The sequence below is a fragment of the Diadema antillarum genome, unplaced genomic scaffold, assembly GCF_040938485.1.
Source record: "Diadema antillarum isolate AM-2024a unplaced genomic scaffold, OU_Dant_1.0 seq00000367_RagTag, whole genome shotgun sequence".
In the NCBI taxonomy this organism is placed as follows: domain Eukaryota; kingdom Metazoa; phylum Echinodermata; class Echinoidea; order Diadematoida; family Diadematidae; genus Diadema; species Diadema antillarum.
Window position 1 is genome coordinate 1,368,229 of NW_027271368.1, and position 26,838 is coordinate 1,395,066.

A 26,838-nucleotide genomic window follows, 5' to 3' on the forward strand; every position below is an offset into this window, starting at 1 on the left:
CCTCTAGGTATAGGGAATTTGTGTGCTTCGGATTAACGAACCTTCGGAATAACGAACAGCACCCAGACAAGGGACACCGACACAGAATAATGCGTTTCCATAATAATGCGTACATGCACACCCTGTTGAACTGTGCGCCGCGTTTGAACAAGGGGACCCGACCATTACAAGCATCATTGAGATAGTCTAACTCCAATATTTTGGTCCGTGAGTGCTTCGGTGTCGCAGAATCATTGGGTGGCAAGAAGATTATGACAAGACAGGTAGTGTAAAAATGTCAACGATCGAGGTTTGAAAGAATTGATTTGTTGAGGGCAGGGCCACCGGATGTACCCACACCCTTCCCGCTGAATATTTTGAATCATAATGTGTAGGGTGCAATTCAGTATATGCGCCAAATTTTGTGTAATATGTGATGTTCACATTACGTAAGAAAAAAGAAAACAAGAACAGCCGAACTGTGGATCCTGTGCAGGTTCGAATATTAAGTGTCACACGGAGCAAAGTGCCGAATACGTGACGGTTTAATCAGTCGATACACTTTCTCTCCGAATGTAGTATCATTTGAACAGTCAACGCTGTGAATAAATGGGAGACAATGAAGGAAAATAAACTTGCATTTGTGACTGCATTAGAAGTAGTAGTAAAAGTAGTAGTAGTAGACAAATAGTAGTAGTAGTAGTAAAAAAAGAAGTAGTAGCACTAGTAGTAGTAGTCGTATAGTAGCAGCAACATTACTGTTAATTCAAACGATATGAGAATTGATTTGCTGATATTACAGTGTTCTCACAGATGACTTCTTAAAACACCGTGTCTTCGTGTACCTAGATTGATTACGGTTTTCATTTGCACTGAAAATTTGCACTGCAAAATCAATAAAAGTTAATGATAAACACATTAAAAAACTATAATGTGGTGTATATTCAGAATACTTCATTTTAAATAGTTTTTGAAACTCAATCACTTTATGTTTTAGAAACCCAATCAGTCCATGCTTTATAAGGTTATTATATGGTTTGTAATTATTCTTATTTAACACTGTTCAATACTTTTGACCGCTTGTACATTTTTTCGTCATATTGATGGCTAATTTCAACAAATGTATTTTTCTTAAAATGTATATGTTTTGTAAAATGAACAATCTGAGCAATGTTCTTGTTATATTGTGAATAAACCTATACTGAATTGAATTGAATACAATAATATTCTTCGAAGAAAGAAGATCAATACCCATTTTATCAAATGCGTCGTACAATGTCTTTCTAAAATTCATCTCCAATTGTAGCCAAACTTCATGGGATAGAATTTGTAAAAATATATATATATAGATAGATTGGAAAGAATGGTTTGAAGGTTTTCTTTCCTCTCTTGGCATGCTTGACCTGGATTATTTCTTGAAGACCACTTATCTATGGATGTCAGTTTTTAAGACTACATACACGTTGGTTCACATTCACCTGCTGCAAAGTGTTAGGATGTCATTATCGGTACTGGTTCTTATTTCCATCCCATCTGTACGGATAGAGTGCCAAAGTGTGATGTTAAAGCCACTCCTTGCCAATGAAACTGCTTCAAAACATCCTCGTCTGAATGGCCCGAGTGTTAACCCGTTCCATACTGAATTCTGAAATGCCCATAGACTTTAAACACGCAGGCCTCCTCAGGTTCCCGCACGGAACGGGTTAATGTGTGCACCTGATTCTAGAAAGGACTGCGACATCATCACTTCGATCCTTATTCTCTGCCACTCAAACGCCAATCAGATGCTCATGGATGACGATGAGCTTCGAAGAACATCTACACTGTACATTGTCTAGCATTGTTCCTTGGTCTCTTAATTCAGATTGAATAAATCATTCTTCAAAATAACAATACATAATTACATTCAGGTCGTGTTTCTAGCAGCTAATCCCATAAACATTAACAACGGTATATAACACACACACTCAACACACACTACACACTCAGACACACACACACACACACACACACACACGCACACACACACACACACACACACACACACACGCAAATCTGACCGGTCCTTGTGTTCCAACTTTTGTGCCGTCCTTTACTTGTCATAAACATTATGTAGTCACCAAAGACAATCGTGCAATTTTGTTTCTCTCGACGGCGATAATTTCGTCAGAGATCTCGTCCGTACAGGGTACAGAGTGGGACTTGATCAAGATAATCAGGGTGGTTTCTTCTTGCAACTTGCAGCTGCAGAAGGTGAGGTCTACATGTTTGAATAGCGCCATCTATCGCTTGAAATGATCCAGTGCCCCAATCAATAATAATTTCAGACCGACTTACACAGCATGATGCCGTCCGTCAAAGCGTGACCGCATTCTTCTAAAGCCCGCCGCTCACTATACGACTCACGCGACATGACTATACGACTGACAGACTTTGGATCCGAAATTAATCACAATAGCCTCAGAATAAACACGCTGGTTTATTTCAGATCCAAAGTCTGTCAGTCGTATAGTCGTGAATCGTATAGTGTGCGGTGGGCTTCAGACGCCAAGAACATGGCACTTGCGAGTCGTAGGTACAAGAAGCGATCCCAAGCTATCGATTTTCTTGAAAAGTTAGAACATAATTCTGTTATTGTTCTGGTGAGTTGACGTATTTATTGCGTCTTTGATTGGCACTTATTAGATTTTTAGAGATTATATCTGGAACAAAAGCACATCAATATCTATCCGTTCCATTTTCAATAAGCGCATTGTATATATTTTTAAATCACTTATCAGCGATATTCCATTGTTCTGTTTATTGGTTGTTACTCCAATCATAATAAATATTAAACTTTCTAGTTTTGTATCTGGTTTAATTTGCTTGTATGCCTCTGAAGTGAAAAGAAACAAGTAGAGTTGTTCCCAGCTATGTTGATTTCTCTGACATCCCAAACAAAGAGCAACAACAACCATTATTTTCCTAAATGATTTTGTCTTAATAGACATCCGTGCCCCATATTTTCAATTCACCTGATTTATTCTGGGACCTAAACCAAGGCTTCTTTTATTTAGGTCTTATCACATTACTCCTACTTGTCACCAATACTGTAAACACACCATATAGTTTCATAATAATCAAGACAGCATTGTTGTACATTGAGGTGAAGTGTTACCTATCTTATGCAATTCTTGGATTGTATAATTGCATTTTTATTGCATTCTTTGAGAAATGTGAAAATACATGTAAATTGAAATTGAAATTGAAAACAAGTTTTCGGAGATAAAGAATAAGATAGAAAGTTATTACTACTTGGGGATAGCATTACCATGAGACCTACGAATTCAGTAACTTCAGATTTGAATAATATTTTCATTTTGCTTATATTTGAAAAACACTGTCGCTTGTTTGATTTTGCCCTCTTTAAGTGAACTTGAAAATTGAGCGGATTTCTACGTTTACGAAACCTTGAGAGTGCAACTAGCATGACTGGTTTGGGCCACAGTTGTGGGTTCTTGCAATATTCTAGTTTGCTGTCACAGGGAATGGTTAGCATTCTCTAGACCTAAATTCGAAGTGGCTATAAGTATGCATGTATATGAATCAATGCTACTGTGCTTTATACTAACAACAATTTAGCCTTTTGAAAATGGCAAAGGCTAAAAATGTACAAATGATGAACATTCGCTGTTGTTGTCTTTTGTAAGGATTCGGTTTAGGTTAGCTTCTACAAGATTTCGGCTTCCTCTGTATCTATTGGTGTCTGTGTTTGTGTGTGTGTTTGTGTGTGTGTGTGTGCGTGTGTGTGTGCGTGTGTGTTTGTACGCGTGTCTACATGTTTGTGTATGGCTTCTGAAATAGTTTTTTACTTCCTTGGGGACGTTGTTTGGCTTCGTAGGCAGCGCGTATAGGTGGTAGGTTTACAAACTATACAATGTATTACTAGTACTACGTTGTGTTCTCCAAATAAGATTGAGTCCGCGCACCTTAATTTTGAATTGAACCGTGTATCCAACTCGCGAGTGCACAGTCATGCAGTTGAATACAGTTTGCATTATGAGAGGATTATACAATCATTATGTAATGATATTAGCTGGCACTCCCGGTTATCAAATGTAACCGATGTGGGGTCGTCCAGCGAGACCGACACTCACGAGTCATGCGGCCACGAATTTGACACCGAAAAAAAATCCTATGGGTCATACAATCCACGAGTCATGCAGCCCATGAGTTTGACACTAGGCAAATCAGTCCCATGAGTCCGACACTAGGCAATCAAGGCCCACGAGTTAAGGCCTACGAGTTCAGCAAAAAAAGCAAAAGTAAAGCAAAAAAAAAAAAAAAAAAAAAAAAAAGCCCACGAGTTTGACACTAGGCAAAAAGGCCCACAAGACCGACATTACATCACGCGGCTTAATGTGTCGGTCTCGTTAGCCTTGTTTGCTTAGTGTTGAACTCGTGGGCCTTGTTTGCCCAGTGTCACATTCAAGGGCCTTATGTGCATAGTGTCAAACTTTATATGGTTGTGTGACTCGTGGGCTGTATGATTAATGTCAAACTCGTGGCGTGCACCCGCCGATGTCAGGCGATGTGGAAACATTTGAAAAGCCGTCATGCGTTTGTTTTCTCTTCTGTCTATGCCAAGTCGATTGAAATATTGTTGTCCTCTGATTCTTGTTAGGCTTTGCAGTGTATTAACCATTTGCAGATGAAACAAAAACTCAGATTTAGTACTTGAAAATAACTCCAAAGTGTGAGTTAGGGATAGAAACAACCAATGTAAAAATGTAAATCAGTATAACAAATGTTAAGTATTGTTAGATATACAAAATGTGAATATTTATAATGAAATAAATTGTTTCTTGAATAAACCAACCATAGTTATGGTTTTTTTGAGGAAAAGAAATCATAGTGATATCTCCTTTATATTATTTTAGGCTTTATTGCCAAATTTTCATATGTTAGGATGTTTTGTGATACAACTGACCTACACATATTCATTATGCATCAAAAGTGATAACTCGAACATTTTAAAAAAAAATCTGTGTTCCCGCAATGGTAGCATATTAAAGGTCCTGTTTACCTTTGGGAGCAGCGATAAAAAAAAAATCAAGAATATCACATTTGATGCATATGTGTAGGTCTATTGTATCACAAGACATCCTACCATATAAGATTTTCGCAATAAAGCCTAAAATGTAAGGAGTTATCAGTATTTTTCTCAATAAACCATAATTGTAGACGGTTTAGTCTGGAAACATTTTTAATATAACTATTGTTCACATTTTGTGTATTCAACAATACTTTACATCGATTATACGTATTCAGATTTCTACAGTGGTGGTTTCTATCCCTAACTCACATTTTAGAACTATTTCAAAGCACTAATGCTGGGTTTTTGTTTCATCTGCAAATGGTAAATTATGCCTTTAACCTGAGAGGTGGTGATCAAAATGTCTGGTTCAAATGCGACGGTGTATGAGCACACAACATAAATGAATGCCTCGTAATGAGTACAACGCGTTCGTAAAGAAAGTATTTATTACGCTAAAACAATTACATGGCTCTTACTACATTTTTCACTAGCATAATTATTGACAACGTGAGTTAAATAATTTATACCAACACATCTTCCACCAGTTATACACTCTCGTCTACATGGCTTGCGTCATACGTTCATTATGACGTAGACAACAATTCCCAAAGTGTATTCAAACTTGATAAAACGACTTCGAGGCCCGAAACTGAGTTGCCGTTTTCATCCATAGGTCTAAAGAATAACTGTCAATGACTTTATTCGCCACTTTAAACTTGACCCCCGATCTCTCCGTACCTGATATTCTTTCTTTTTTTCTTCTTTTTTTTTGGGGGGGGGGGGAGGGGGTAGGTTCACTTCAACAGTTGATATATCTTATAGGTATACTATGATCTCAGTATAGTTGGAATATAGTCAACATAAAAAGAACAGGGAAATAATGTCTGTTACTTTTGAAAACCGTGGATAATCATTGTGATAAACCTTGTATACATCATACATTACCATGATTACAACTCACGTAAAATTTCAAGCATGATTTGTTTCAATTGATATTTGTTTTATTTTTAGTATTTGTAACCAAAGACGGGTTGCATCGATAGATCTATTGACATTAAATAGGAATACTACGAATGAAAATAGCGACAAAAAGTGACAAATCATTGCTAAAGGAAGACTATACTGTAAATCTGGTAATGACAGCTGAAGTCACATGGCCAGTTGGATGTCATTCTAATGTGAAACAGGACGGAGTATAAGCTACGACTAGGTGGCATTTAGATTGTCATATTTCGTTCGTGCTTTAAGTTATCGTGCTAATAGTTTGTGCCCATCAGATATACACTGTAATTTTCTCTTCCAATTGTTTTCTGATAAATGGCAATCACGAAACATTGACAACTTGACCAAAAACGCAACAGGGTATATCTGCTCAGTCCTGCAGACTAAGAAATCACCGGGTTTTATTAGCAGCATATGATGTTGACCAAATCTTGACCTTTGAGTTTTTCCGTCTGGAGGTGTGCGAAGTTCGACTCTCAGTTTTTTTTTTTTCTTTATGAAGACGAGTGTGGCTTTTAATGCATTTCAATCAGGTGTCAATTAAACCGAAATTTCAGTATCGGGCGTTATTGCATAATAGACTACCTACAATAGTACCTTACAACGACAACCAATCAGCAACAGAAGTTTCTTCTACTTGTTCAAACAGAATCGAGGGTATGATCAGTGAAAAGTGCCCTCATTAGTCCGCTGGTCGAATTTTCATTTCTGTGCGTCTGAGGGAATAATAGTAGCCGCGCCACTGGTACCAAACGATTCCCGTGCCGTAGCTCTCCGATGAGCCCCGCAGGTATTCCCCATTGAGCGAGGCGTAGAAGCAGCTGTTGTACCACCACGCACCGTGATACTCCTTGGCGCAATTCTTGCTAGCCCAGTTGTCATTGTCGCGGTCCTTGGTCGTAAAAGGTTGCCCGCTGTGCGTCGTAAGGGCATCACCTGTGGGTATCGAAATCAGGTGAGAGAAAGGTTAAAGAGAATGAATCATGAATGATTCACCGTACTACGACAAAGATGGATAGAACGAAAAGATAGAGACGAAATCTAAAGGAAAATAAGTGGAATATGTCGCTTGAAACGTTTTAGGAAATGCTTTGAATTAAGTGATCGATATTACATTGACATTATGTGTATCTTATAAGCATGAAACAACAGAGGCGCAGACCCAAACATACACATGCATGTACATGCACACAGGATTAAGCACAGCAACCATCTTATCAAATGTTTATGTTGACACTGCCACATTTATGGAAAAGCTAAATCGAAAAAAAGAGAGAAAAAAAACTAACAACATAGATCTAAATCATCAAAGGATTTTTGACATGTTTTGGCCGTTAACAAAAGAAAACATAGGTTATGACTTTTACAAATATATAGCTTCTACAAAAAAAAAAGATTCAACAAAATACATCCAGTATAGTCGCTTTCTTGGTTTCTACGTGTGTGTTAGGTGTGCCACAGAGAGTGTTATTTTCTTCATTAGTCTTTCTCACTCTTGATGGCTAATTCCTATCATACAATCATTCTTATAAAAGCAAAACATGTCACTGAACAAGTCCTTTTTGGTTTTGTTTGACAGAATAATCCTGACTTGTCGGGATAGTGAAAGAAAACAAACCTACGTCTCAACCTACATCCGGTTTAACTTGCTCTACAATTCTCCATGAAAGACTTTAAACAGTTTAATAAGGTTATGGCCGTGTTTGGCTTTTGACTTTGACCCTGAAAATCCCACAGAGTTGAATTCCAAATCACCCTGTCCCATACTGATTGTCTTGTATCCTGCCTCAAATACCTGTCTACCTCGGTCGAGTTCAGGACAAATCAAAACCAAATAGATACCTCTTGACTAGCTCGTTACGGACTCATACTTCACCAGTACAGCATCTAGTGTGTCATCGAATTTTGATGTATTTGGTTCATGGAGTTTTTCTTTTCCTTTAATGATTATCCCTTTTTTTGGGGGGGGGGGAGGGGGTAGAGGTAGCGTGGAGTTTGTTATCCAAACTGTAGTATAAGTGATTTTATGTTGTGCACAGTATAAGGCACGTAAACAATCGCTATTTTGTCAGAAATATACGCCATGTTATACTCCAGGAATTCGATTACTTCCCGCAGAAATCAGAAGCATCGCGTTTATTTTGAAAGAGACAATGGTAAGCGTGAGCCGGAGGCGTAGTTACACTGTTCAAATTTACTCCCCCATTTCCATTTTTGGCGCCCCCGAGCGCTACGAGAGGTAACGCGAAACGCCACGTACCGAAGCAAAAAGTGGTTATCAATGAAAGCCATTTTCACAGCACGCTCGCAACCTCCCTCACACAGACCAACGGTGCCCACTGCAGAGCAAACAACAACATTGTTTTGTTATCATTTCACGAGTTTATTTTGCAGTTTTCTCGAACATTCTTTGTTTGAAATGCATGCCAAGTAACACAAACCTTAGCCAGTTTCCCTTTTGCACGCCCTGAATACATCTTTTCTCTACCGCTATATTTTTCACGTAGATTTTTTTTTTCATTGTAAGGAGGAGGACGCCATGTCAAGGGAACATTATTTTTCTATGGCATGAATAAGCTGCTTGATAATAACTGGAAACAGAACCCAGTAATGAATTTATGTGTTTAATGTGCAATTTCATTCTTTATGGCGTAAAGGCCGTATAACGTCATCACATAGAGATCATAATATGATATGGATAATGGCTTAGGAATTGTGTGGTTGTTTTGCTGTGTACAGTTGTAATTAGAGAGAGAAAGAGAGGTAACTTATCAATCACTGTCAATATCTAGCCAAAAACATAATTACGAAGAACAATGTAAATAGTTTAATAATCCCCAGCTCTACCTTGCGCTTCTTAATCAAAACTTTGGGACAGGAAAACATTTTGATAAAAAGAGAATGAGAAGTCCATCAGAAAATGTTAAACGTTTAACTATTTTCTTTTCTTTTCTTATATAAATCTTATCCCCTGGACATAACGAATATGTTATAGATAAATATTCGAATCCCGCTGGAATCCCATTTTCTTTGCCCAATTTTTCTACTTATAAATATATTCACTTCTGGTCAGTTTTCTTCTGTTTGCGTTTGTTACATACCCAAAAAGCTGCATCACTTTGGTGATCCCTCGCATTTATCCCCAAGTTGAATTATCCTTTGCTCATTTTTCCACTAATAGATCAATATTAAAATAGGTATGACTGCTTGTGAATTTATGGGGAATATCACTTGTATGTTTTTCTTTTCCGCTCAAAACATTTCGTAAAAAACATAATTGCTATATATCAATGAACACAATAGACAAAGTGAATGAGTTCCTTTCTAAGCTGGAGTACAAATTCAAGTCTTCGTTATTTTCACACAATGCGAAGGCCAGGAGAATGACGTGAGGGACGTCTCTGTATTAACGTGGCAGAAACAGTTTTTGAGCATCTCGTAGGACGCCATTTTGATCATTTTCGCGCCATTTTTACTGCTTATAACTGGCTTATCATTTTGATTGATCTCTCCACTATTTTCACTTGGTCATTATTTCTGAGTCACTGTCCTGATTTAAAGTAACTCTTTTATTTGGATTTTTTGCTTTGTTGTTGTTGTTATTGCCTCTCTCTATAATAATAAATGGCAATCTGTCTTGCTGCTATCAGCTGTATATCCCTGTCATGGTATATATCGATTTTCCTCTGAAATTTCTGTGGTTAGACGGAATCCCAAAAAGTATAGTCTCGGCTGAATGACTTTTGTTTATCTGTTTTTGCTCCATTAACTCATTCAACCAAATATCTGTAACATTGTTATTATTTCTGTGAAGAAGAAAAAAAGCTATAAATGATAAATAGTGTTTACGGAATTTGACATTTATTAGAATTCCGCACACAACAATTTCGGTAATATGCGTACGTTATTGCTTCTTGTTTTTAAATTATCGGGCACCAGCACCAGTAAGCATCAGTAGGTATACACTAGTTATATATCACGTATGCACGCGCGGTGATGTGGTGGTCGCGATTAGGTGCACGAACAGACGAAGGGGCCAGATATACATTGCGCTGCATCTATTCACATAGCGATGTAACGTAAAATCTGGTAAACGATTTCGTACGTAATATCGTTCTCTTGATGAGTCGGGAGGGTTTTTTTCTTGTTTTTTTTTTTTAGATCAAAATGGTTATGATATATGTTTATGAGGCGCGTATCTGTCCTGTTTTGAAATGTTTGAAATGCCGTAGCCTGAAAACTTGCCTTTAGTTAGTCAACTTGAGTTCCACTTATCTTGTGACAATGTATCACAAATCTACAGCAGTAGGTATTTGTGCTTGCATGTGTAAAGATTTTTTTTTTTTTTTTTGGGGGGGGGGGGGGGGGTTTACATGAAGGTTCGTCAACATCTGCGTGAATCTCTTGTCCACAATCCCATGGACAGAAGAAATAAAAAAAGATACTAAAAAACACGAAACCACACACGGACGCACACAAACGAATACATGTACGCACAAAGTAAACAAGGTCTGACTGTCTGAAGCCATGATTGCTTGCTCTAAAAGAGAAAACATAGTTTTTGTACGCCTGCAGAACAAACTGTCAAATTTCGCTCCAAAGTGTACACGTATGCGTAAGAAATGTGTGGAATAACGCTGTAATAACAATATATTCTTGTTATTCGAGTTATCCCTGAGACCGAGTTAGGCTGGATCCTTCTGGAATAAAAGTCGGTATACCGACTTTTATTATCCTACACTTTTGATCTCAAAATACTATAAAAAAAACCAACAACTTATCATCCCGGCAAATCGCGTCAATCAGGTAAGTGTCTTGGTAGACTCTTTCGATATATTGCAAGCAAAAATGAATAAATGCAAAACGGGTTCTCAAACCTTTACCAGAACTAGGTCCTATGTTTTCACTTTAAGTAGGTTGCATCATAATTCTTTAGCATTTATACTTAGATTCAAACTTTCATAAAAATTATAGAATGACTACAATGTTCTGTATGTTTCCAAATATCTATTGTGCATCCTAGCTGGATATTATGCATCACTTTACTTCGTTATATTATCTGATGTATTTTTCATTGAGAAATATGAACACAAGTTGAAAGTGAAGTTAAAATTTGTTACCAGCAGTTCCGTAGTACGAGCCGATTGTCAATCGATAATCCTCGTTCGCGTCTGACACTCTGAAGATTCGATACTCAGCGAATTCCGTTCCAAGGTCGAAGTCCTCCAAGTCAATGCGAAGGTGGTATTCATCTTGTGACGTCAGACGATGGATCTGGTCGTTGCCCAACCAGAACTCGCCGTTCAGATCCCCGAATCCCCTTCTATAGCTGGCGTACCCTCTGAAGAAATCGACTGATCCATCCTTGCGTTTCTGAAACACCTGTCACGTCAGGAAGAAAAAGGCACCAAATTCTATTTCGTTAGGTATTGCCTTATCAAACATGAATTCTCATTGTTATATTGTATCGCATTTTATGAAAGGGATGGGACATCTAAGGCGTTATTCTTCTTTAGTCCAAAAGTAAACAATCTGAGGGTGATACTATCAACATACGTGATACACCTGAATGCCAAGTTCGAATGAAATAAGTGAGTTACAACCAAGGTATTGCTTTGCAACTGTTCATCTTCTCAAGGTGTGCTTTAACCCTGAAAAGACGGATGAACGAGGGCTGCGTCGTCAACCCTATACCGATTTAATCTACGCGAAATTTGAAGGGAAATATATCCAAGGCAATGGCAAGAAGTCAACGTGGGTCCCTTGGAAAAACTATCCGAGGTCGTTCACAGCCGAAATTTCGCAATATATTACTTTTCATCTCTTTTTGATTGAACGATTGCTTTTCAATTTGTCTGTTTTTTTATTGTTGATCTCTATTTACATGATCCACTTTGCAATATGTGCTCGAAGCCAGTTCAAGACTCAACATTCTACAACGACCGGATTATCATTATACTTTTAAATTCGAACTACTGGAAATCTTTGAAAATTTGTGAGTAACACTGAACATTTTTTTTTCTGTCAAATATATTTTGCATCCGTCAAGATATGATATCAGATCATCTACGCTTGATTAAAAATTTGCAGAACAATAGCCTAGCAGTACCTTCGAAACGCCTGTATATAAGGAGATAGCGGCAGGCGTACACATATGTTGTTTTTTGTTTATTTGTTTGTTTGTTGATAATGATGATAATGATGATGATAAACAGCCTTTGTATAGTGCCGTTTGTCTGTAAAGAACATTCAAAGGTGCCCCGCTCCAACAATACATCACACATTATTCACAAAGTTGCTGAAAAGGATAGGTAGGGCTTTAGTTCAGATTTGAAGGTTTCAAGGTTGTCGCAATTCCGAACTTGGATTGGTAAAGCGAGTTCCACAGAAGTGGGCAACTAAAGAGAAGGCTCTATTCCCGCGTGTTTGATTGTTTGTAAAAGTAAACAAATACGGGGGGGGGGGTACGTCCTGCTTCAGTCATTCGTGATGTGGGCTTTTCATTGTGGTCACAATTAAAATTGTTTCTCACATGAACGGCAATAACTTTCACAAGTGACTTTTTCCAAGCGAGTGCCAGCTGACGGCAAGACCAGTAAGATAGTAAAGTAGGCGGTCACGAGGTGTCGGCCTATAATATACTCACCGTCCAGCCGCCGCCGTCGGTTTCCATGTCACAGTAGACCTGAAACGGCCTACCCGAGTCCAAGGTCTGGATCGTGTAGACCCCGCTGGTAGTGGCTCCTCTAGATAACACCTCGGAACAGTCCTTGGGTAGCGAGATCAATGATCCTGGATTATTCGTGGAAAGCGAGAGGAGACAAAATAATGACACGTATATGCTTGTACATTGGCACCATCAATTTTCATCCTCTGTTTTGGTCCTCGTGTTCTTTACGTCGATGTTGGGCAATTTGTTAATCAGTTGCAATTAATTCCAATGTTTGCGTACACTATATTTGTTTGAACGGTTGCATCGTGTATCGGTAAGAAACCAGTAAACGTTGTTCGTGTATAGTGACCAGATTGATAGCGATGACGTTACTGGTTAATTCATCTTCCTGTCGAAGTTTGTGGTCCAAGCGGAAGGTTCACATGAAGCATAGATCAGATAAGCGTGTTGAAAAGGCCTAAAGTGATGGTGTAGTATTGGTAGAGATGAAGATTGAGTTTTTAACTTTTTGAGAGATACTAAGAAATCATTTATGAGGACTTGGATATCTCATCCATTTCAAGACCAATTTTTATCAAATCAACGTTAAATTCTTCTTGAATATTCATAAGAGGTTTCTCATCATCAATCTCGACTCAACCAAAACTATGACATCCCTTTAAAAGGTCATCGACGCGGGAAAGTATGGAAAGTGTGACGAGCACTTAGACGTTAGTCATTAAAAGTCAGAAGAGAAAGCGAACAAACATAGTCACGGTATACGAGCAGAGCGATTTCACAGTTGGGTATATTCGCCAGGAAATCATGTTGTTAACATTCAAATTTGATAAGAGAGGAGTCCTGCATGGTCATAGCATCAACTGCAACCTTTCAACTGGATTCTAAGTACTGAAATATAACGAATCTTCGGAATAACGAATTATCTTTGGACATCGCCCGACTGGCTGACATACACAACCGAATCATGAAAAGAGCGTCCAAGTAGTGAAATGCAGCGAGTACACTTCGTGACGTACAGCTTCGTGTAAGAGCTACTTTACTGGGTCCTCAAGAGGAGGAAAAGAATTCATAAATTGAAATATACTGGTAAAGTGCAACTGACGACTTATTCAAATCACCAAATCTTAAAAAAAAAAGAAAAAAAGAAAGAAAAATAGATGCCCAAGCGCATCACGTATAATGGCATTGCATTCCCGACTCATGACACAAGCTTTGATCATCGATTGTGCACAAAACAAAACAAGACAAAACAAAACAAAACTAAACGGGACTGTATATAGATAAGGCACATACCCTTAGCTGTCGCTTCCCCCCTTTCAAACAGTATACATTGTACAATGAAACTCACACAGTACTTCTCTCCCTTTCAGTCGTACATGTTTTGACCCCACTACCGTGCAATAAACAGGATAATGACCTACTTGGAAGCGATATGGAAACAATTGTTAGGATGTCAGGTCCTGTGATTGTCTGCGCTGTGAACTTGGGTTTAGCACACTGCATTATACTGACCATGCAATAAAAACAAAGTCGGACTAAACCTCAATACGATCGGAAAATATTCCTCTGACCTGTTGATCTTTGGGTTGAAAAGAAAGAAATTTCCAACACTTTTTTTTTAGTCTTAAGAGGTGGGGCTCCCTATAATCATTACATGCATTGTCTTTTCAGTGTGTCCATCAATTATTCGTACATTACATAATTGTTCTCCGCAATGATTTAGTTTCGCTATTGTATACCGGGTACTCTGTTCCTTTTACATTATTTTGTTTACATTATTCTTACGTCACAAAACAGATTGAAGCGTATATCATGCTTTGTCTTAATGAAAATACATTTGAATTGAATTTAAATACACCTCGTTCTGTTTGCTTTATAGGGAAATAGAACAGATAAATATACATGATATACACAGTAGGAAAGTTTAGGAGAGTACATGGTCCAGGGCCCCATTTCATAAAAGATGTCAGGATAGCAACTCTTGCTGGAATGGCAATTTCCAGCAGCAACAGCCAACCAGGAAGCTGGATTCTTGCCGTTACCATGACAACTGCCATCCCAGCAAGAGTTGCTATCGTATCAACTTTTTATAAAATGGGGCCCAGGTGTTTCATATTTCTGTATTTGTCGTTGAGTAATGACTGCAATGAAGATTGTCATCACCATATTCAGCGCATTACAATATTTGCCATGGCATTCTTCCTTTACTCACTCTACCTTGCAAGAGTTGCCAGCGACAACGATCAAAGTCACACAGATATAAGATTAATCACAAACCGTGCCACTTTACGAGAAATACCTTCGTCATAAAGGCATTGCCATTTAGTTGCAGATGAAACAATAACCCAGCTTTAGTGCTTCAAAATAGTTCTAAGAATGTGAGTTATGAATAGAAATATCCAATGGAAAAAAAAAATGTTAATCAGTATAATCAATGTAAAGTTTTGTTGAAGAATAGTGAGAACAACAGTTATGATAAAATAGAATAAACCGTCTACAGGTATGGTTTATTGAGAAAAATAGCGATATCTGCTTATTCTTCAGGCTTTATTGCGAAATTTTATATGGTAGGATGTTTATTGATACAACTGACTTACAAATTTGGATCAAATGTGATAACTCGAAAAGAATTTAAAATCACTGCTCCCAATGGGTAACCCTTTTACCTTTAACTTTTGTTTTTCTCCTTCTCAAAAACTTCCTCATTATTCCTCTTCTCCTTGCTCCATTTCCACCACCTCCTCTTCTTCCACCTTTCCTCCTATTCCTTTCCCTCAACTTTCAAACACATTCATTCCTCACTCGATTATTTTTTCTCTAGTTCTACCAGCTCATCTTCCTAAAATTTCCATCGCCTATCCCTCTCCCTCCTCACCCTCATCTTAACTCTTTTCTACTCCTCCCCTCCTCCTCCTTCCAGTCCATATTATCCAATCCCTCATCGTTCTCTTCCTCCTTTTTCCTTTCTTTCTTCATCCCCTTTTCCTTCTCAGGTCATCCCACGATCTACCCACGAGTCATACAGCCCACGAGGTAGACATTGAGAAAGTGTATGGGTCATTAACTTAGGAGTCAAACAGCCCCAGAGTTATACAGCCCACGAGCTTGACACGTAGTAGAACACGAGTTAGAAACTATCAATCAAGCCCGAATCTAAACATTAGGAAAAAAAAAAAGGTCCGTGAGCGCCCATAAACTCTTATGGGCTTGAAGTAATTAATGATGAGTTCGTGGACCTCATTTGCCTAGTGTCGAACTAGCAGGAATTGTTTGGCTAGTGTCAAGGCCGTGGGCCTTATTTGCCGAGTGCTTAACTCCTTGGCCGTATTTGCCTATAGTGTAGCTTGAGGACCGTGTAGCTAGTAGGCTTATTCGGCTTTGTGTCGAGCTCGTGGGCCTTGTTCACTTTGCGTCTATTGCTCGAGGGCTAATGATATGACTCATGAGCAGTGTGACTCGTGGGATGTGTGACTCGTGTGCAGTATGACTCGTGGTTGTATGATTTGGGTTTGTTTTACTCGTGGGCTGTATGACTTGGGTCTGTTTTACTCGTGGGCTGTATGACTCATAGGCAGTATGTCTCGTGGGCTTTATGAATCGTGGGCAGTGTGACTCGTAGTCAGTATGACTAGTGGCTGTCTAGTCTTTTTCCCTCGTCCTCCTTACCCTCCTCTTTCCTCTTATCGTCGTCTTCATCCTCTCCCTTTTCTTCCCCCCTCCTCAACAGTCAATCGGTGAATTCACTTTTTACAAAGGAATTTAAAACAATCCATTCTTAACACTTGTCATCACTGACGTATATACTTTAAAGGGATGGTACAGTTTCGGTTGAGATGGGACTTCAAGTTTCCAACTTTGTTTGATGGTGAGTGTTGTTTTGTTTTTTTAGATAATGAGAAACTTCTTATGAAATATGACAAAGTATATAATTCTAAGAGGAATCAAAAGTTTATTTGATGAATATTGGTTTTGAAATGGCCGAGATATTCCGAATAAAGCAATCCCAATATGGAACCCAACTTTTATTAGGATCGCTTTGTATTACTTCGATTTTGGATATCTCAGTCATTTCAATACCGATTTCGTCAAATAAACGTTGTATTCCTCTTAGAATTGTGGTTTCTAAGTATCTCGCGAAATGTTAAAAGCTAAATCCTCACCTCAACCAAGACTATACCACCCCTTTAAATCATCTGCCTGCTTTCACTGTTAAAAACACAGAGAGACAAAGAGAGAGAAACAAATTACCAAGGTGACTGGTCATTATTTTATCAAAACCTTGAAAATAATCAACGGGCATCTGTTTTGCTGACACTCATTTAGTCCAGTTGTCAAGTACATTGTACACGTCATGGTGAAGACCACATCTTGTCTGATGTGAGGCTAACAATCCAGTCCTTTCTAAAGACTGAATACACGTGGAAGGACCTTTGATAACATCACTAATATTTTACTTAGTTACCATGGCAACCATACGGATAAGTGTATCAGAAGTCCTATAATTTCTCTAGAAGTTTTTCGCAGCCATAAATTGAAATATTAACTGTCCCTCGAACAGGAGATTACTATGTTGTTGTTGTTCGCTCTAGAAATTCTTATTGCATATGAGTTTACTTGTTATTTTGTTTTCGGTCAAAATATGAACCATCCCTTGTTTGGATTATGCCAGGCGAATAGAAAAAATATCAAAGTGGAATTCATGTTAACATTATGTGTTTGGTTGACCGGAAAATGGTATGCGCGTAGAAAGCCAGAATAGGCTTGTTATGTTGCACATACTCCGCGTTATAATCATTTGAAAATTACTTTTAAAAAAAATCAAATTAATCATAACAAAAAAGAGAAAAACATTAAACACCATCATACAAATAGAAGAAAGACCAATACATCCATACATAATAATCCAATCAATACTTACTAATCAATAACTTCTTGTACTGCCTTTTGAACATATTATTAAACTGTGAATTGAATTTGCTCAATTCTAACGTATTCCATAAAACGGGACCAGTATGACGTAACGAATATTTAGATTTATCGGTTAAAAAACGCCATCGATGAAGATGATTTGACGATCTTGTATAATAATTATGTACATCAGAGTTCACAGAAAACATATTTTGTAAATAAGGTGAAAGAGTTTTAGCATGGAAACGTTGCATAAAGGAACATATTTGAATTTTATTCAAATCTTGCAATTTAAGAGTGTGTAATGATTTAAAAAGTTTAGATGTTGAAGCTCTATAATCTGACTTTGTACAAATTCGAATTGCTTTCTTTTGTAGTATAAAAAGTCTTTGAGTATGGCAAGAATACGTGTTTCCCCAAATAGAACTGCAATAAGATAAAACAGATAAAATATAAGCATTATAAAGAGCGAACAAAATGTAACTTGGCAAATCATATTTCAGTCGAATTGAACTGAATTTTTCGTTTCCTTTCAGCAAATTATGAGTCAAACAAAAATATTATCTGCAAACCAGTTAGGAGTCTTGTGTCGACCTCAATTTATTCGTATTTGGCCAAAATGATTAACAGTAATTCATAAAGGCCCATTGAGTAGAAAAAGAATGAGAAACACACACAAACACACACACACACACACACACACAAAAAAAAACCCGTAGATAACTGTCGGGCTGCGCTTTTGAAACAACACTCCTGCTATTTGTCCGGAACTAGAGAGAGCTAAAAAAAAGACCCAAAACATAGTGCTGCAAAGTAAGAAGTCACTTTTGCGAAGCAAACAATTTGACCTCTAATTTTCGTTTTTGGTCCATTTCCGCTGCGAACAATCATGAGCGTGCTTTTGCAGGCACTAACAGGGACACAGCAGGGTGAACGAAAGCGTTGTTAAACTCTGGAAACGAAGTCATCTCGGAATTAGCACACTATGATTGAGATGACCTGCTTTAGAAAGGATGAACATCCTTCGAAAAATGGAGATGCTTTGGTGGCGTGTATCCATAGTAACATAAAGAAGACGGTTAATCGGTGATTGATGAAAGTAAGCTGCGACTCTCTGCTCTTCATTTCTATAAATATGTCACCATCATCTTCATCTCATGCAATGTCTCTCAGTCATAAATTCTCATTCTCTTTTCCATTCTCCGTGTTTATTGTCGATGTGTGTGTCCCTTGTATGATATGATTAGCTGTATTGACATGGACAAAATTAATATATGTATATATATATATATATATATATATATATATATATATATATATATATTTTAACGAAAGTCGGTGGAACCGATTCGATTTAACTGTTCGATTAGTATTTGTTATGATCGATAGTGTGTATAACATAGAAAGGGGCATAATATCGAAACGGTGGACAAACGTTTCAAGGTGGTAGTGCATCATTATAAGTTTAAACATTTATTATTAGATATGTGGTTACTTGTTTGTCATGGGCAAGTTTGGATTATTTTAATACCAACTCCGGTTTAGACCGATGATACATGCCGAAATATAGCAACCATGTACAAGAGATATTGTTAAAACGTATAATCATTGTACGAATTTTGTAACCACGCCAACATTGTAAATAATTTGAATGACTACAGCGGGTATTTTCCGCGTTGCTCACGGCCGTGCGGGATTGCCTCCTCATTCCGCGATAGGAGGAGAGGCATATAAAGTGGCCGTTGTGTGACATAGTCCGCAACAAGCAGCCCGTGTATGATACATTTCCAGTGTGTTGTTAATGTTCACTTCTTTGTATAATAAACTGTACATATGTTCCTGAATTGCTGTCCTCACTGTGTCTTCTTGAGGGTTCTACCACAATACAACAAATTGGAGAGTGGTGGTTTATGTTCCTGAGTTGGAGCGCCGTTCCTGAGAAGACCAACTAGCAAGTCATTGGATTTCGGGTATACTGGTAATGTGACTTGTCGCATAGTCCGTACCCAATCCAAGTTCCAGTCGTCGCCATTGGATTTCGGGTGTAGTGGTAATGTGACTTGTCGCATAGTCCCTGCCCAATCCAAGTTCCAGTCGTCGCCGTTGGATTTCGGGAATAGTGGTAATGTGACTTGTCGCATATGCCCTGTGCCCAATCCAAGTTCCAGTCGTCGCCTGAAGATGTTGGTAACGGTGCGATATAGCACTTTACCCCGTGCCATCAACGATACCTGTGCCACCATATGGTTGTGAAGGTGTTCCACGTTAGCGTGACTGAGTTGGTAATAAAACTTGATAGCAGAACTTGGTAGCAACAGTTGGTAGCAGCACTTGGTAGCAAGAGTTGGTAGCAGAACTTGGTAGCAAAAGTTGGTAACAAACTAGACGTACCAATTTAACACCATCTACCACTGACGTTTGGAAGTGACATTATCTAAGTGATGCTGAACTTTGTATGTGTGCCGCTTGTGTTGGTGAGCTGCTTCTGACACAGCATATTACATGGTAGACACAGACTGGTAGTTTTAATGATTTAAAGGGATCGTTGTAAACTGCAACAAAACGAACCCCGCCTACTCGGCCATCCTGACACGGCTCGCGGAGACATTTGTACAGTCAAATACACTCTCATCATTCACGACGAGAAGGCGAGTTCGTCACAATATAGTATGCTCATTTTGTTTAGTAACGTTTCAGGTCCAGACGGTTGCTCTCAAATACTAACAAAATGTAAACCAGAATAGCAGCGATTTCCATCATCACTCAGTGTATGAGCTAATTCAGCCTTTAGCAATGCCCTGTTGTTTCGATGCATACTTTGTCCGATAATAACCTTTGCTTGTACTTTATTAAAAACACAATGCTTTCAAGTATGACATTATACATTGCATAGGATGTAGGCGCATTCCACATGTAGCTTGCTTTAAATTTCCTTCCTTTTGAAATGGCTGGAAAATCCAAAATAAGCCATCCTAATAAAGGCTGGCGGGACCCAACTTTTATCACGATCGATTTGTTTTACTTTGTTTTTGGATGTGTCAGCCATTCCAAAACTGATTTTCATCTAATAAACTTTGAATTCCTCTTAGAATGGTATGCTCTATGCTATCTTATAGGTGGTTTCCGAATTCTCGCAAAAAGTTGATAGCTCAATCCTCATCTCCACCAATACTCTACCATCCCTTTAACATAATGGTTAACCTCAATTTACGTCCATTCCACTGACATTTACATCATGATATTTTATTGGACAAATATTTGCAAGCTCATAATCTCCAAGGTAGCGTCTTCAGTGTAAGCACTGCTTTACCAATAGGCCATATCAATTTAGCTATATAATCATACAGACACCCATTTTAACTACCAGGACCGAGAATGGAGAAAGGTCATGGTAAATCGCGTTTTCCAGGTATGTTTACATAATGTAATGTACCAAGCAAGACTTGAACCCGGTTATGCAAGATCGCTTGCACAGAAAGGTTTCTGCATGTCCTAAATATCAAGCAGCGCTTGAAAAGTGGATTTCCTTAACAAAATACAAACAAACAAATAAACAAACAAAAAAGCTCGCATTACATCGGTACTGACGTTTTCCCCAGGCAAAGCTTTTAATGAGCTTGTTTGTCTTAAATTTGAAGGCAATTATAGCAAATGATATACAGCGCTGAGCGGTATTTTCTATTTCTCCCATGCGCTAAAGTGCCCCTGGTTACACTGCCTGTCTCATAACTTGATCATAATAAGCATAATCACGTAGTGTCCTCAAAAAGACCTATTCAAATATCGAAAAATCCGCAGTATAGTGCGCAGAGTCTCGGACAACCGCTTCGACAGGATGTACGACTTCTGGTCGCAATCCGCTGAGCAGTCTCCGAACGCCTCTTTTGTTTTTCCACGCCGCTTTAAGGTCCTAATTAGCTCGGAGTGATTTCCTCAATTACCCACGCCTTATCCCCAACGGCTTGATTTTTAACCTCCAGGTGTTGATACATGATAGCGACTACGATAGTTGCGAGAACAAGAAGGTAAAAAGAAAAAAAAAAAAGAAAACGGCATGTCGTGCACTCGGCTCTTTCGCCGCGCCACGAGAATGACACCGCGCAAAGCCAGTCCCCTTGTAATGGCGTAACACTCCCAGACAGACCTCATCTCAGGGAACGTTTGCAATATTTTAAGTGTGTGTGCGTGTGTGTAATGATGTGTGTGTGTGTGTGTGTGTGTGTGTGTGTGTGTGTGCATGTGTGTGTGTGTGTTTGTGTCTGTGTGGCTGTGTGTGTTATGATGTGTGTTTGTTTGTGTGGCTGTGTCTGTGTGTGTGTGTGTGTGTGTGTGTGTGTGAGAGAGGGAGAGAGAGAGAGAGAGAGAGAGAGACGGGGAGTGTATGGTTTCAAGACAAATAATGTTTCAATATACTTCCGGAAATATTCAAAACGTATTGCGGCAATTAAACAATCTCTTCAAACAGACTGAATTCTTCATCAACTACCAGAAATCAATTTATGATCTTATGCCACGCAGTACTAATGAAGATTCAATATCCAATGACGAAAAGAATTAATGAGCTCTAAATAGTTACTATAAATTGCTTGCAACAACTTCATAATCAAACTTCCAAAAAAGATATTTTCAATTGAAATGTTTGATCAACAACGTAACTTTTAATAAACAGCTTTACTTTTTAGTATTCGCGATATCTGACATTTCAACCCTGATGAGCTTTGGGCTATCAACACTTATGAACATACTAAAAACAACCAACATTCTTTTCTTAGTCATTTGATTTTGCCAATTTCCCAGTGTAATGTATGTATAAATATATATTCTCTCTGCCGTTGAGCAATAACTTTAGTTAAGTTACAAATATGAAACTTTAAACGCATGATTAGTATGAATAAATGGATTGTCTGTTATATCTCCTTAGCTTAACCCTTTGACGTGCTCTAAGTGCTGATCATCACAGAAAATCCCGTCACGTTTTAAAGACTCTGCATAGTGCATGACACGGAAAGGGTTAATGAACTCGGTTTAAAGACTTTGTATGCTGCCTATCACTGGTTGTCATCCTCATGAAAGCGAAATATCATCCGAAGACTTATTAATCAGTTTTCATCAAAGTTTCGAACAAATACGATTTCATTTCAGCACGAAACCATAACAACAACAAACATTCTAACGAGTGAAATTGTGAATCAACAGTTTAAAGGTTGTCACTCCTCCAACCCTGGTGTAAACGTTAAATTTAACACCCGAAATGTTAAGTTTACCACTTCTGAAATGGTAGTTCAACATTTTCAGTGTTAAATTTAACATTTTGAGTGCTAAATTCAACATCTAAAATGTCAGACTTACCATTTCTGAAATGATAGTTAAATACTTGGAGTGTCGAATTGAACAGTTTGAGTGTTAAATTTAAGATCTTAAAAAGGTCGGAGCAGGAGTGGAAAAATTTAAAATAATGATTCCAAGCCATTTCATTTTTCATAGTGTACCGTCTCATTCCCTGTCATGACATATTACAACAGTCACCCTTTATAATTCTGAGATACAAAGAGGGGGAGGGGCGGGAACTTGGCAAGCTAGCAAGCAGGCAGGCAGGCGTTGAAGACCAAATAGGGGCATGGGAGGGGACAAACGTGCATGCATGATATGTGTAAGTATACATACTCAAAGCATGCCTGGCTAAGCCAAAGGATAACAAACAGATGAATGAAATAAGCTTTCCATCTCTCAGCTCTTCGATAACGATATTGAAACGTCTTGAGGCAAAGACTACTATCTATACGCCTTCACGTAGTCAGAAGCAGATGTGAAGTGACAAGTAAATTAAACAGTCGAATCCCATGCGCAGGAATAAAGGGGAAATGTACGAAAAGGGTCAAATCTTAGGATTCAAACAATTTGACATAAGTCAACCCTCATCCAGAAGAAATTAATTCCATTCTATTTCTCATCCGCGTCTAAGAAATAAATTGAAACTTTTGGCAACTGAACAAAATGTATGAACTCAATGACATGAAGGGGAAAAAAGAGGATGTTATGGAATATCTCAACGCATGGAATCTGCCAAATCTGATGCCAGTTTGAGGCGATATGTTGCACGTGTTTATGTACTGTCTCTCACATGGAAGCTGAAACGGTAACGAGGGTTACTTCCGCCAAAAACATCATATCGGTTTATGTGGTTTACAAGGTCATACTCCCGCCAGTCAAGGTTTAGCTCGAAGCCAGCCTACAAGCGCATCTCAACCGGAAATGAGGTTCCATAAGCCAACCCAAATTCGGAAAGAGCGCGTTATAATCGTGTCCTGTTTTCTAGGGTGACAGGGCGACAACATGAAGCATTACAGCATACAGCCTTGTCTCATGATGCACAGTATTTGCATGGATTCAGGGGACATGAATAAATATCGCTTGAGTATGCGCGTGTCTGAAATCGTGATACAGCTTAATGATACAGCTTAATCAGTGAGCATCAAAAATCCATGTTACTCACGTCCTCTTACATACTGGTTATTCTTTAATGAAAATAGAAACAACACCTTACATGACTGGACAGGTGTACCTCTCTCTTTAAAAATAATGTATGCGATATGTTTGGTTATACAAAGAGATTATTCCTCTTTTGCTATGTAACATATAGTCACAACACATGCATATGAAAGCGAGTGGTATTGATCGTACTAGCTTCACCTGTTGTCTGCACGTAAAGGGATAGTATAGCCCCGCTGGAAAGAACACAGTGTTCCACAGTGTGAAACACATATTGACTGTGAAACAGAATGAACGCATGGTGAACACAGCGTGAAATCTCTTCACACTATTTGATAAATTCAAGTGTTTTAACATTATGAACACATTGTGAATCATCAATTCAACAGAACAGAACATCAGTATGTGCACTCTCTGCGAAAAACCAAGCCACAGTGTGAAATCACCTTCACACTGTTAAATTGGAGCGTTTTCACACAATCGACTATGTGACCACACTGTGAGACACTGTGTTCAGTTTTGATTAAAATGGGGATTCAGGTTTTAACTTTTTGAGAGATAATAAGAAACCCCTTATTGTGAACTATGCAAGAGCATACAATTGTTCAAGGAATTAAAAGTTTATTTGATGAAAATCCTGTAGGAAATGGCTGTGATACCCGAAAACAAAGCCCACCAACGTGGTCCTGATAAAAGGTGGGTCTCACTGACGATTCTTAGTGTGAATCCTGCACTGTGTAATTGACATCATTTGACAAGCTTAAGGCAATATGCTGCAGTAATGATAGCGACTGAGTCCTTCAATGGGGGCAAGGAAAGAATGCTTAACCCGAGAAGGGTATCATTGGTAGCCAAACCATGCCATATCATTATCAAAGTGTCAACGCTTGTCATAATTTTAGGTAGAATCATGTAACCTCCATTTCTCGTTAAGGAAAATCCCGCGCTGACATCCAGGGGAGCAGTGGAGTAGGATGCTTGCAAAACAGATATTTGTGTAGATACAAACGGGAAGCAAACATTTTATTCATCACAGTTTTGGATGAGGGAACAATGTCCATTTGTGTCTATGTGTAAATCATGATATCTTTAACCATAAAAGTGGAAAGAGCCTTGCGTAAGTGTAGGCCTGTGCCTAGTCTAAGATTACAACCCACCTGGTACGGGTATCCCGGGAGTCTGGAATCGCTTTAGGACGGTCGTCAAGTCAGTGAGGGCTTCGTATATTTGTCGACTACCATCTCTACTGCCTCCGATCGGTTCCCTAGCTCCTGTCTGGCTCCCCCCTTGGGTACCGCCATCACCCGCTCGGCAGAATTGCACCAGTTCCTGCAGCTGCCTGACCAGATTCGCCGTTTGTTTCTCCGCTTCGGCACTGCTTGCGCCGTCACTGCAGTTACATCCACGTCGGATAGGTCGGGAAGGAGGCACCTGGACGGTAATGTGCGGCCGACATACAAACCGTTCTGAGCTATCCACGCTATGGTCCGATTGAGCTTCGCCATCGACGACGGCGGCGTGGGTTACGTCTTCCACGTCCACCACATCCACGTCTGCTGATGTGGCTACGCCACTCGCGCGTGTACCATGCGCCAGGTCTTCGCCAACATCTTGAGCGTAGCTCCTCGACAAGCCAGTCAGAACTACGGCTACAAGGATGACTCTCATACCGTGCGGGTCCATGATGCCTTCGTGTCAGTCAGTTCTAAAGAAACTTTTCGAGTCTGCGAGCGAAGCTGACATTCTACACACGATTTCCTCGACGCACACTGAGGCGAACGCGCGCCAGGACCCGTAACGGCGGCAGTCTTGGCAGATTGATCTCTTCTCCGGTACAAATTGCTCCAAACTTAACGATAGTTTTCTTTTTTCAGACGTCCATAAGCAATCATTCCTCCAAGACCTCGCGCCAAAACCACTCATAGATCCTGTAAAGCGTTGTTAATTCTTCAAAGTGATATGCAATGATAGAGTTACGTATGCTCTAATATGTAACCTTGATCACAGCCGAAGCGTAGTGCGTGTCTGCCACAGAGAGTGTAGTGATACATGCAGCTTTTTATTGGAAGTAAGGTTTTTGACCGATAGACTAGCGGAACTCAACTCGATTCCAAGCCAAACAAAGCAGTACAATGTGAGTGGAGGCAGGAAAGTAAGAGGCGGATATACGGGCAATTGAAAGTGACAAGCTCTGCTCCCGCTGGATTAGACTTAAAACGCACCGGTGATAACCAACTTTAGGCTAGTGCGAGTAGGAATCTGCAAAATGCCTGATTAGGACAAGATTTTAAATCAGGAGACAAAGATAGAACTTTTTATTTTAGATTCATGCCATGCAAGCAAAAGAGAGGAGGGGAGCTGAGTTGAACTGGAATATTCATATCTGATGCTCATGGATCATTGGAGACTAGAGTACTTTAATTGGGAATGGATCAAAGCAATTCTTTGGGTATCTCGGCCTCCTCTTCACTTCCAGCGATGTCAGCTTTATATATATATTCCAAAAAAGAAGAGAAAAGAAGGAGGAGCAGTATTTAGGGATGATAATTCCAAGCTATACACTCACCCTCTTCTCCCTCGTCATACATTGTATCTCATATATATATATATATATATATATATACATACAGTATATATATATATATATATATATATATATATACATACATATATAATATATATATATATATATATATATATATATATATAT

General features: G+C 38.8%; 1 protein-coding gene across 1 annotated transcript; it reads right to left on the reverse strand.

The window, feature by feature from the left end:
- Positions 1-5,529: 5,529 nt before the first annotated feature.
- LOC139731233 (microfibril-associated glycoprotein 4-like) lies at positions 5,530-26,129 on the reverse strand. The gene is made up of 4 exons (XM_071642120.1): positions 25,286-26,129; positions 12,705-12,850; positions 11,179-11,440; positions 5,530-6,994 (listed from the first exon to the last, which is right to left on the reverse strand). The coding sequence occupies exons 1-4, from the start codon at positions 25,809-25,811 to the stop codon at positions 6,741-6,743; spliced, it is 1,188 nt and encodes a 395-aa protein (XP_071498221.1). The 5' UTR covers positions 25,812-26,129; the 3' UTR covers positions 5,530-6,740.
- Between the last annotated feature and the right edge of the window lie 709 nt (positions 26,130-26,838).

Excerpts from the sequence above, each read along its gene's own strand:
- LOC139731233 (XM_071642120.1), bottom strand. The coding sequence starts at position 25,811 with ATGGACCCGCACGGTATGAGAGTCATCCTTGTAGCCGTAGTTCTGACT. Across the intron at positions 11,441-12,704 it reads CCGACGGCGGCGGCTGGACG|GTGTTTCAGAAACGCAAGGA; the intron begins GTGAGTATATTA and ends CTGACGTGACAG. Across the intron at positions 6,995-11,178 it reads CTCGTACTACGGAACTGCTG|GTGATGCCCTTACGACGCAC; the intron begins GTAACAAATTTT and ends CGATACCCACAG.